This window comes from Lynx canadensis, chromosome F1, assembly GCF_007474595.2.
Source record: "Lynx canadensis isolate LIC74 chromosome F1, mLynCan4.pri.v2, whole genome shotgun sequence".
Lineage (NCBI taxonomy): Eukaryota > Metazoa > Chordata > Mammalia > Carnivora > Felidae > Lynx > Lynx canadensis.
The window spans coordinates 17120145-17132935 of record NC_044319.2 but is presented as its reverse complement, the minus strand read 5'-3'; the positions used below and the strand labels follow the sequence as shown (position 1 = coordinate 17132935).

At 43.8% G+C, this 12791-nt stretch overlaps 1 protein-coding gene across 2 annotated transcripts in view; it reads left to right on the top strand.

The window, feature by feature from the left end:
* Positions 1 to 12791, top strand: part of TNR (tenascin R) — a 414724-nt gene that overhangs the window by 374651 nt on the left and 27282 nt on the right. For both annotated transcript variants that reach the window (XM_030303382.1, XM_030303381.1), the window contains exons 16-18: positions 1057 to 1200; positions 1877 to 2007; positions 2917 to 3049. In XM_030303382.1, the coding sequence (XP_030159242.1) occupies positions 1057 to 1200; positions 1877 to 2007; positions 2917 to 3049 (408 nt within the window). The remainder of the gene's footprint in view (positions 1 to 1056; positions 1201 to 1876; positions 2008 to 2916; positions 3050 to 12791) is intronic.

Here is a 12791-nt window from a genome sequence, read left to right as displayed (position 1 = left end):
CCCACCTAGTTTGGAGAATTGTTTTGTAAACTTTCTTAAATGCTGAGTGACCTGGGAGTATTCTAAAGACACAAGAAAGGGCTTGGCCCTGCTCTAGTGAATAGTTGTTTATATTTTTGTTTTTAACATTTATTTATTTTTTGAGAGACAGACAGAGCACGAGTGGGGAGGGGCAGAGAGAGAGAGGGAATCCGAAGCAGGCTCCAGGCTCTGAGCTGTCAGCACAGAACACAACGTGGGGCTGGAACCCACGAACTGTGAGATCATGACCTGAGCCAAAGTCAGACACTTAACCAACTGAGCTACCCAGGCGCCCCTCTAGTGAAGTTTTATTGACAGCATGAATGAATACAGAGAAGACACACTTATCACATTTGTATATAAGACAAATCTGGGTAGTCACTGATACTGTGATACGGTGACCGAGAGTAGCTATGCTTGTGCTGAGCGTAGCATAATGTATGCAGAAGTTGAATCACTACGTTGCATACTTGAAAATAATGCACCATTGTGTGTCAACTGTGCTCAGATATTTTTTTTAACTGTGATCAATAGAATCCAAATTCAAATATAGTTCAATAAACTGAAACAGTCATCCAAAACTCAATTGACAAGGCAAAATACGGTAGAAATAAATGAGGAGCTCTGCCCATGGGTGCAAGAAGTCAACAGATTTGGAGCTGCCACATACATGTAATGGTGGTTGGGGATAAATTTTCTCAGCCTAGAAGAGAGGGCTTGATTCGAAGCTGTGGTGGGGGGGGAAGGAGCCATGGAGACAGAGGCTTCAGCTTTTCTTTGTAACCCCAGCGGCTTGAGTGAAGTCATGGAAAAGACAATTTGGCTTCCAAATAAGGAATATGTTTCTCAATCGAGATGCAAAACATGATGAGAGGAGATGCTTGTGTGGAATCCAATGCTAAGCTGAATAGCCTTTAAAAGATGTCTTCCACAATCCTTCAATATTGAATCTTTATGAAATGTCTTTGGATTTGATAAGCTTTTCCCAGGTGGAATCGCCTTAGTCAGCTCTTACCCGTGTTCATGCGATTTCAGTTGCTGGAGAGACCATCCTGGTTGACGGAGGCAGTGAGGGATTCCAGCTCGTTGGCCTGCTTCCCAGCACCCACTATACTGTCACTATGTATGCCACCAGTGGACCTCTCACCAGTGGTACCATCAGCACCAACTTCTCTACCCGTGAGTACATGGTTGGCTACATATCCAGCATCCCTAGATGCTTTCGCAGATCCTGAAAATTATCCGTCCCCATGTGGTGGACTAAATTAGAGTCTAGAGGCTTTGGACAGCGCAGCTATGAGCTGTTTGTATCTCAGTTGACTGCTGCCCAAATGCCAGTGAGCTGCAGCTCTCGGGCAGCAGGCACATGTCTATTTTCTGCTTTCATCCTGGGTCTGGCTGACAGCAGTAGAACCAGGCCAAGAGAGGCCAGTATTGGAAATGGATCTGGCCCAGAAAAAAACTGGATGCATATGAAAGGGCTTGATATCTGGGAGACACTGGCTGGGTGCAATCATGGCCAGAACAGGAGACAAAGGTATAGTTGTGGGGATGATGATGCAAGTTCAAGAGTGAACTCACAGACATGCAGATTTATTTAGGTCATGATTTCAGACATAGGTCAGATTGGAAGATGACACACCTGGGCCCAGAGGCCCAGGTTAGAGGGGGAAATAGGTGCAGGAATGATCATGACACTGACTGATCATCTTCTGCTCCTGTCCAAGCTAGAACTGGGGTCAGCATGTAAGCAGCCCAGAGACCACGTAGGTGGGCAGATAAATACCTGATACCTGGAATCAAACGGAAAGGAGCTGGAGAGGAAGGTAGTCCTGGCATTTTCTCTTCTTTATAGTCCTGGACCCTCCTGCAAACCTGACGGCCAGTGAAGTCACCAGACAAAGTGCCCTGATCTCCTGGCAGCCTCCCAGAGCAGAGATTGAAAACTACATCTTAACCTACAAATCCACTGATGGAAGCCGCAAGGTGAGATTTTTCTGTAAGGGAGATTTTTCTATCAGGCCATCCAAAGGGAGCAAACTGGGTTTCCCGTGACGGATACAGACATGCTGTTGAGGGAAAAGCCTGAGTCTGTAAGCCAGAGATTTTGGTGCTAGTCCTGGCTTCTCTACTACTCTCTTTACAAGTTGAGACAAAACACGAAGCCTCTCTGAGCCTTAGTTTCCGCTCCGGATAATGGGGGTGTCTACCTTTAAAACTTCACTTGGTTTTGGGTGGTGCTTCCAATATGATGATGCAAAGCACAGTGGAAACTTCCAAGCCATATAAGTACATCGTTTTGGAAAAAAATTTCACTAGCAGGGCCAAGCAAACATGAGCTGGATACCAAATTCGATAGTCTTTTATGCCTCTTGATAAGCATTATAAAGGCTACATCTATAGCCTGAAGTAAAGAGATGACACATTTCTGTGTTGTGTGATCAGTTGAAATGGTACTTCTAGAGCACCGGTTGTCAGACTTCTGTTTGCAATAAAATCCTTTTTTTTTTTTTTTAAGTGAAATCATATTCAGGAGCAGAATGTACAAAATGGATGTAAGCAGAGCTAGTCTGTTGGATATGGAGTAGGGAGGCCTAGGCTTCTGCCTCCCTGGGTCCCGAGGAATCTAATACAGTTGGAAACCACTGGATTTGATAATCCACATGCCTACCTTTATGCCAATGTGCATCTATGCGGTAGGAGCGGTCTCAATCTCACACAGGAGCTGTCCTCTCTGCCTGTTGGCTCGATGCAGTCTTTGTTGGGGAACGGAGAGCACACAGTGGCCGTGGCGATACCGACCGATCTGGCCGTGGGCTTGGGCTTCCCTTCCCAGCTCCTCTCAATCATGTGCCTGTCACTCCCATCCACCTGCCTTCCTCGCTTGTTCCACAGGAGCTGATTGTGGACGCAGAGGACACGTGGATCCGACTGGAAGGCCTTTCTGAGAGCACAGACTACACGGTGCTCCTGCAGGCGGCCCAGGACACTGCCCGGAGCAGCCTCACCTCCACCACCTTCATCACAGGTGAGACACACGGCCCGGTGATGCTTTCTTCTTCCCTGCAGGACGTCTGGCTCCTCAGCAGCTTCTGCTGAGACGTGATCAGGGAGGAACCTATCAACGGACTCAACTGCCTCTTCCTGTGAAGGAAAATAATGATTTTCTTCACTCCCCCTTTTCCCCCCTTCCAAGACTCTGCCAGGAAACTTCTCACTACCAGGGCAACCATAGGAACCAGCAGTGCAAATCCCTGGTCCACCTGGACCCACTAAATGACAGGTTCCTGTTCAGATTTTCTGCAAGTGTTTTCCCAGCAAATTTCTTCCATCCTTCCTTCCTTCCTGCCTTCCTTCCTTCCTTCCTTTCCTTCCTTTCTTCCTTTCCTTCCTTTCTTCCTTCCTTCCTTCCTTCCTTCCTTCCTTCCTTCCTTCCTTCCTTCCTCTGCTGCCTGTAATCAGAGAATCACGTAATAAAGGTATGGATAGTAAACCCTTTGTATTAAATCCAGGGTTCTTCTCCATACATGAAGCACTTTTGCATTCCTATGACCTCAATTCAGTCCTTGTAACAACTGGTGAGAAGGGCCTTATGTATACCCCCATTTCACAGATGATGAAACAGAGTGCACAGAAATCAAAAGCATAAGTGCCTGGGTCAAACTAGAACCAAGGTCTTCTGCTTCCAAATCCAGTTGCTCCTGCCTTCCTCCATTTAAGTATCAGCAGCATATACCTGAAACTGTCCTTCAGGAATAAGGGTGTCCTCATGTGTATAACAGGAAATAAACCAACATTGAACCTTTGAGAGCTATCTGACAGGCATTGTTCTGACTACATTACATGTATTATCTAATTCAAGCCTATGAAATCACATCCTATGAGGTATATTCCATTATCCCTATTTCCAGTTGAAGAAATTGGGCCAGACAGAGGTGAGGCAACTCACCTAAGACCCCATAACTTGTAAGTAGGAGAGCCTGGATTTGACCCCAGTTGATCTGGCTGTGGGGACTGTGCTATTAACAGTCCTTTCTGCCTTTTCCCACAGTACCTCTCTATAGTCCGTAATGTAGGACTTTCCAGTCCACACTTTGAGCTGTCTTCCTGCCCCACGTTCTGGAGGTGTGGCTGTGCACATGTGTGGGCCAAGCGAGAGTACACCTTGTCCCTAGATGTATGTCTGCCTGCCATGTCAGAGTACCAGGATGGCTGGAATCCTGGCCCTGCCTCAGAGCCTATCCCTTCATCACCAGAGGGAGGTAACAGAATATGCCCCATCCCTACTCAGGTGGCTCTCCCTGTAGACTCACCCTAAATGGTAAAGCAGGACACTGAATCAAATACACCAAAATGTCACTAGTGGTTCTTTAAGGTAGTGAGATTGTGAATGAGTTCTCCTTTCCCTTCTTTTTAATATTTTGAATATCTTACAAAGTGTCTACAATGAGCACATTCATCAGAAAAATGATTTTTTAATTAAAAATAAAAATAAGCCAAGGGCGCCTGGGTGGCTCAGTTGGTTGAATGCCCAACTCTTGATTTTGGCTCAGGTCATGACCTCACAGTTCGTGAGATCAAGCCCCACATCGGGCTCTGTGCTGACAACATGGGGCCTGCTTGGGATTCTCTCTCTTCCTCTCTCTCTCTGCCCCTCCCCCACTCATGCACACTCTCTCTCTCTCTCTCTCTCTCTCTGTGTCTCAAAATAAATAAATAAACTTTAAACAATCTTAAAAATAAATAAAAATAAACATAAGCCTTGGTCGCAGGGCTTGCCACAAGTCAAAACGCGTCTTCACGAAGCGGAACTTGGAGGACACTTGATCCCTTTAAGGGGCTCAAGTCAATTTTGCGCCCCTTCCATGCCCTTTCACGGAGGGACTTATCTCAGCATCAAGGTGCTACCTTCTCTTGTTCCAACCCTTCGCTGCGTATTCACAGGTGTAAGGGTCCTCTGTGGTCCTCTTTTTCAAGCTGCCACCCAAAGACCCGTGGATCGGAGCTTTCCCTGAATTAAGAATTTCTTTCCCACACAAAGGACACAGATGACAGAAAAAAAACCAGAGCTCCCAATCTGCATATTTATTAAGTCCAAAGTAATCATTTCATCCCCGAAATGCATAGGTTTCAAAGATCGCTCAGTGCAGTATGGGCCACGGCTCCCTCCCTCGTAATGCCACAGCTGGTGTGTGTGAGCAGGATGATAAGACACTGAGTCTACGGCCATACCACCCGGAACGTGCCTCATCTCGCCTGGCACACCTGAGGTTTCTCCAGCATCTTGTGGCTGTGCCTTGCTCCAGATCCACCCGGGCAATAAAAGTGTACCAGCTTCTGTGCCCACCACTGGCCCTCTCTTATGTGAAGCCACCCCACAGATGTATAATAGTTTGGGTCTGGGATCCCAAAGCCCGCGGGAGGCTCAGCCAGATCTAATAAGCAGAGGGCTAACAATTCATGGAAATCCAGAGAGGGGGCGAGGGTAGTGGCTTTGCTTAGTGGACAATGCAGAGGGGCCATCAGGGGGGATTTAGGTGTTTGTTTCTTTGTTTTCATGAAACTCCAGCTGACACTGGGCTTCCTGGGGCATGACCAATACCAACTCAAAAAGGGAAAAACTGTTAAGAGCCCACGATCCTGTATAATGAGCATAGCTACTGACTGAGCCGCCCCATGGACAGTTTGGGGTTGACCAGAGAAGGACTTGCCACTACTCCCGTGGTACAAGGCAAAGATATATCCGTGTTTGGAAGTCTTTGCAGAGCTTTGCTGTGAAGCTCAAATTTAAATTTAAACCACTGATGCGTACCACACCCTGCTGGCTTTGTCTTGGAGATTTATCAGAACCCACTGAAATGACCAGTTGCAGAATGAAAAGTGTGTGGATGGAAGTAATGCATATGGAAGTACCTTGCACAAAGCCTGACACACGGCAGACATAATAAATGTGGGTTGAATGGAATAGTTAAATCCCAGCTGCAGAGCATGGAAGAGGGGTTTCTGGTGAAACAAAGCTGTAGAAGGAGATTTTCAATATCCATCACAGGGACGGGACTGGCAGAGAGAGAGAGGTACTGCCTGCACAGTGTGATGCCCCAAGTCCCTCCAATTTCAGGTTCTTTCTGCCACCAGAAATGCAAATTTCCCTGAAGAGATCGTACAAAACCTGCACAGTTATTTGCACGCCAACATTAGTGAGTCTTCTCTGCTTGAGCCATGCCCACCCCCCACCTTTTCTACCACCCCCTTGCAACTCCCCTGCCAAAAGCAAATTTTATTAAGGAGGAAGAGAATACAAGAGTATCAGCTTCCTAAATGTGGGGGTCAGGATGTTATCAAGAGGGAAGGACACCTGGTGGCTCAGTCGGTTGAGAGTCCAACTCTTGGTTTAGGCTCAGGTCATGATCCCAGCAGTCATGGGATCGAGCCCTGTGGGGCCTGCTTAGGATACTTTCTCTTCTCTCTCCCTCTCTCTATGCCCCCTTCCCTGCTCTTATGTGCACACATGCATTCTCTCTCTCTCTCTCTCTCTCTCTATATATATATATATATATATATAGAAGAAAAAGAAGAAGGAAGAGTTTGGGGTTTGCTTAATGGGTGGCTTGAGCCAGACGCCTTGAGGAGGAGTCCAGGAGAGGGGGCCTCCAGCATCAGGGGCAGGTGTTTTTCATCCCAGAACTCTCCTGTTAGCCCCATAGATCTCTTACAGGTCTCTGGAGATCAGGCTCCCTCTGAAGAGTGGCCTCAGTGGCTGCACCTTCGGCCTGATTCTGCCTCCCCTGACGCGAAGCACATCCCAACTCATCCTCTCCCTGTCTCTCTAACTCCCTCCCAACACACACACACACGGGAGCCACATAGCTCGCCCTGTCCGCTCTATCGGCGGGCCCCTGTTTGCCTAGAAAGAAGAAAAGGAGGAGGAAGAGGAGAAGAGGAGGAGGAGGAAAAAGAAGGAGAAGGAGAAGGCGGGGAAGGGGAAGGAGAAGGAGAAGAAGAGGAAGAAAGAAACAAAAACAAAGAGCAGAGAATCTTTTCACATACTCGAAAGACTGAAGAGCTGCCAGTCTGAACCCCATGAATTATTCCCGCTGAGCAAGAGGTCTGAAAAACACCAGAGCATCCAATGTGACGGCACATCAGGGCTGATGGATTTAGAGACTAATTTCATTCTCGTAACAGGCATCCTTTCCGACTTCATTGACAGTGCCTGAGCTCTCCACTTAGCAGCATCCTATTCTTGGGACGGGATGTTATCAGCTGGTCGTTCTAAGCATTTTCTATGCCTTGTCTTATGGAACAAAAGAGCCTAGAGCTGGGCCCCTAAGTGGCCTCCATCCGCTGACAGACCTTCATCTTGCCTTGGGTGGGCCGCAATAAGAGGCTCATTTCAAGCAGATGTCTATTTAATGGTCTGGAAAAGAGTTGAGATGCTTTTAAAAATAAAAATAAAAGAGAGAGCGAGAAGAAAAGAACTCACTCCCACAAAACCTCAGAAACTTTCTTTGATCAAGATACCCTCCCTTGCTGTATTCCTGCCATAGAGCATAAACCCATTTCATTCTTTCCATCATGTTAATAGCTGTCTGTCCTGATGTCCCTGGTGTTTGCACAAGACTCTAGGGGGAATTAAATACAAGTAGTATGGAAGAGAAAAAATATGGATACATTATTTATAATTTACTGTCGCCTGAAATTTCATTCAAGGTCTACTTGTCTTTCAGAGACATGAATATAAATGAGGAAACAAATATTCCCCGTAGAGCAACAGGGACTTGGTGAAATGATCTTCTGAGACGCAGGTTTCATTGTCTCTTTTAATACTATAAGAAGCAAACAAGACGCTCACTAAAGCTTGTCCTCAGAGACAGCGAACACTATAAAATAGGTTGTCTTGACCTTGAGGTTAAGCGAAGACAATCATTTGTGGAGGTACCCAGAGATGAGTAATGAGAAGTTTTCTTTATTGCCTTTGCTCCAGTCTATCCCACATCCAGGCTGAGCTGCTCTCTGGGGCTTTTCAGGAAAAGCTCTGGGAGTCTATTCTAACACAAGCTTCAGTTTTGAAGCTGTAAAAATTAATAAGGATTGGCAAATCCCGGATCCCTGGACAATAGATAGTGGGTCATGCAAATCCACGTAATTATCAGTTGGGAATTCCAATGCCCACTGTGCATTGCTTCCTACTCTCATTTATACCACACTTCCCCCTTCACCAAAGTAGGGAACTGGAGAGGATTCCCTCTGCTCCACTACTTAGAAACAGGTGGCGTGCCAGCTCCGTTGAAATAAGCAATCCCCCAAAAGGAGAGGTCCACCTTCTCCTTTCTTGGACACCTGACTGTGTGGAAGGAGGGCACTACAGACCCCATTTGAACAAACTATTCCCATCCATGACCCCCAAGGGCCCTCTCTATATTTATTCATTTCTTTCTTTCTGCTTTCACCTTTTCTTCCGCCTGCTACACGCAATCGTTCTGAGGCGTTGAATTTGTGTCCTTTGGTTTATATGTGTTTTTGAAAAATGTGTTCTTGGGCAAGTTTTGAGTATATTTCAAATGTGTGCAAACGGTATTGGATTACACAATTCATTCCCTGCTCTCGTATTTTCTACTCAGTGCTGTTTTTAAGACCCATCGATGCTGTAGTGCAGGTGCCTAGTCTCTGGCTTCCAACTGTTGCAAAACACTGCGTGCTGTTCATCCATCGCACGTTACCTCTCCATTCTCCCAAGATGGACAGCAGATGGTCCTCAGCCTCCCACACCACAAATGGTGCTGCAGAAAATACCTTATATGTGCCCTCTTATGAATCAGTGAGGCATCACCTTTGGGACATGTTCCCAGAAGAGGAATGACTGGGTCAGGGGGTATGTGTTTACCTGGTTTAACTAAGTATTGCTCTTTGGGATGGCTATGCTAGTCCACACTCCCTACGGAAGTTCATGATGGCTCCTGTTTCCTCATGACACGATCCAGCTTTGTAACTTTTGACAGTCTAATAGGCATAATTGAGATTTAATTTTCTGGTTGAATTTCTTTATTTTTTTCTTTTTTTAAGATGAAATTTATTGTCAAATTGGTTTCCACACACCACCCAGTGCTCATCCCAACTGGTGCCCTCTTTAATACCCATCACCCACGCTCCCCTCCCTCCCACCCCCCCATCAACCCTCAGATTGTTCTCAGTTTTTAAGAGTCTTTTATGGTTTGGCTCCCTCCTTTTCTAACTTTTTTGTTCCTTCCCTTCCCCCATGGTCTTCTGTTTAGTTTCTCAGGATCCACTTAAGAGTGAAAACATATGGTATCTATCTTTATCTGTATGACTTATTTCACTTGGCAGAACACTCTCCAGTTCCATCCACGTTGCTACAAAAGGCCAGATTTCATTCTTTCTCATTGCCACGTAGTATTCCATTGTGTATATAGTTGAATTTCTTTAAATAATAACAAGTTTGAGTTTAAACATCTCATCTATGCTTGTTAGCCTTTGAGTTGCCTTTTTCTATAAATTGCCTGCACATACAGCTTTTCTTTCTATCAGAGTTCCTGTGATAAGTAAGTGTTACCTAGCATTATTTGAGTTTCTGAAGTCTTTAAGTCTTTACCTGCCTGTGGGACACAAAGGTATTCTTCTATGTGTACCTTTATTAACTTTCTAGATTTTTTATATTTAGTCATTTTGTATGTGGTATTAAGTAAGGATATAGTTTTTTAAGTTTATTTATTTATGTTGAGAGAGAGACTGCATACAAGCAAGCAAGGGAGGGGCAGAGAGAGAGGGAGAGAGGGAATCTTGAGCAGGCTCCACGCTATCAGCGCAGAGCCCAACATGGGGCTTAAACTCACGAACCATGAGACCACAACCTGAGCCAAAACCAAAAGTCAGACGTTTAACCGATTGAGACACGCAGGTGCCCCAGTAAGGATACAGTTTTATTTTTCTTCATATGGCAAGCCAGTTTCCTCAACATCATTTACTAAGTAATCCATCTATTCTCCATTGATTTGTGTTGCTTTACTGTATATTAGGTTTCCATATGTACGTGTATCCGTCTCTGAACTCCGAACTCCATATTCTAGTCCATGGTCTGCTCTATAGCCAACACTACATTGCGTTTTAATATCGATCACTCAGTATCTTAATATTAATATCTCAATATTAATATCACTTTTCTTTTTCGAAGTTGACTCAGCTCTTGTGACCTTCATTGTCCCATAGGCATCTCAAAATAAGTCTATCAAGTTCCACAAAAGAAATTTCGTCTTGAATTTAGACTGGAATTGCAATACATTTATAAAGTAATTTGGAGAGAACTGACATCTTTAGAATACTAAGTCATCCCTTCTAAAAGGATACAATGTGTCTTCATTCATTCAAATCATATTTGTGCTCTTTAATAGGATTTTAAGTATTTCTCTATAACATTATGTTCTTGGCTAATTTCTAAACAATTTACAATTTCTTATTGCTCGGTGACTTTCATTGAACTTTAAAAATTATTGGGGCGCCTGGGTGGCGCAGTCGGTTAAGCGTCCGACTTCAGCCAGGTCACGATCTCGCGGTCCGTGAGTTCGAGCCCCGCGTCAGGCTCTGGGCTGATGGCTCGGAGACTGGAGCCTGTTTCCGATTCTGTGTCTCCCTCTCTCTCTGCCCCTCCCCCGTTCATGCTCTGTCTCTCTCTGTCCCAAAAATAAATAAACGTTGAAAAAAAAATTATTTTCTAGTTCCTTATTGCTGATATGGGAAAATGCTATGGATTTTTGCATATTGATCTCATACCCAGCAATCCCGCTGAGCTCTTTTATTAATTCTAATTATCTATTATTTCTGTTGATATTTTTAGGTAAATGTTTTATATCATTTACAAATAATAATGGTTTTATCCATATATTTCTAATCCTTATACCTCTTATTTATTTACTTTTCTATCCCTTGTCCCATTAGCTGGGACCTCAAGAACTATGTCAAACTGAATGGTGAGATTAGGTAACCTTTACTTGTTCCCATTCTTAAAGGGAATGCTTACTTGTAGCTTCATGTTGCATACTTTTTGCTAAGTCTTCATTTTTAAGCTTCTTTTTGATGGGAAAACAGAAGCTTTTCTAAAATAAAATAAATATAGGGGCGCCTGGGTGGCTCAGTCAGTTAAGCGTCCAACTTCGGCTCAGGTCATGATCTCGCGCAGTCCGTGAGTTCCAGCCCAGCGTCGGGCTCTGTGCTGACAGCTCAGAGACAGGAGCCTGCTTCATAATCTGTGTCTCCCTCTCTCTCTGCCCCTCTCCCACTTGCACTCTGTCTCTATCTCTCAAACGTAAATAAACATTAAAAAAAATGTTTATTGAAATAAAATAAATATATAATTAGCTAATCTTAAATAAACCAAGGTAATATTCGCTTAGGTTTGAAGTTTAAAACATTTAAGTTAAAGAATTTTCTTCTATTTGAAGCTAAGAGTTTTTGTCACAAACTTTGTGGTTAAACTTTATCAAATGGCTTTTTTCTGCATCAACTGAGTTAATTATATGATTTTTATCCTTATCTTAATAACGAGATAAAGTACACTGATAAGAGTTTTCTTTATAGTCCTAGGAGAAACCTCACCTGAATGTGATTTTTTTTTTTTAATGCACCGTTGGGTCTGATTAGGTAAAATTTTGTTTAACCTGTTTACACATCTACAGTCTTAAGTGAAATTGACCTATACATTTTCTCATGTATATGGTTCCTTACTGAGTTTTGAAATCCATGTTTCACTAGATTCATTTAAAAAATCTAGACAGGGGGCGCCTGGGTGGCGCAGTCAGTTAAGCGTCCGACTTCAGCCAGGTCACGATCTCGCGGTCCGTGAGTTCGAGCCCGCGTCAGGCTCTGGGCTGATGGCTCAGAGCCTGGAGCCTGTTTCCGATTCTGTGTCTCCCTCTCTCTCTGCCCCTCCCCCGTTCATGCTCTGTCTCTCTCTGTCCCAAAAATAAATAAACGTTCAAAAAAAGAAAATTTTAAATAAATAAATAAATAAAAATCTAGACAGTTTTCATTCTTTTTCATACTTTTTTTGGAGTAACTTACAACAGAACTCATCACTAAAACCTTTGGGGCATTTTTTGTTGTTGTTTTGGTTGTTTCTCTTTGTTTTAGGGATGTGAGATGTTGGACTAGTATCTCTGCATTGTCTGTCTAAAGTTCCAGTTTCTTCTTACACCAGTTGTGGTACTTTATAACCTTCTAGGAGTTTATTCATTTCATCTGAGTCTTAAATTTTAGTAGCATGAAATTCTTCGAAAGACTTTATTTTTAATCTCTACTATATCTGCAGCTATTTTCACTTTTTTCAGCTTATTTTTGGCAACTTCGGTCTTTATTTTTTAATCAGTCTTATTAACATTAATCAATATTAATATTTTCAAAGAGCCAGCTTTTAGATTTAAGATCCATATTCATGTTTACTTGTCCCTATAAATTTCTTAAACTGATCAATATAGTACCTTCCCTGCAGCAATCCAGGTACTTGAGCATGTTCTCAAACCCTCTGGACTCTTCCCCACTCCCTGTCCCTTTCACCTTCACCCAAACCAACCCTGTGTGGATTTGGGCTGCGGGTTGTTAAAAATAGGCATTTTTCCCTCCTGTTTTATTATAGTCTTTTATTTAAGGCAAAAATAAGACATCTTACTCAAGTATTTAACCACCCCTACTTTTCATATCTGTAGCATTTGTCACTCTTCTGAACTGTGTGCTTCCTCTAGATTTTCCAGAAAGGATTTTGT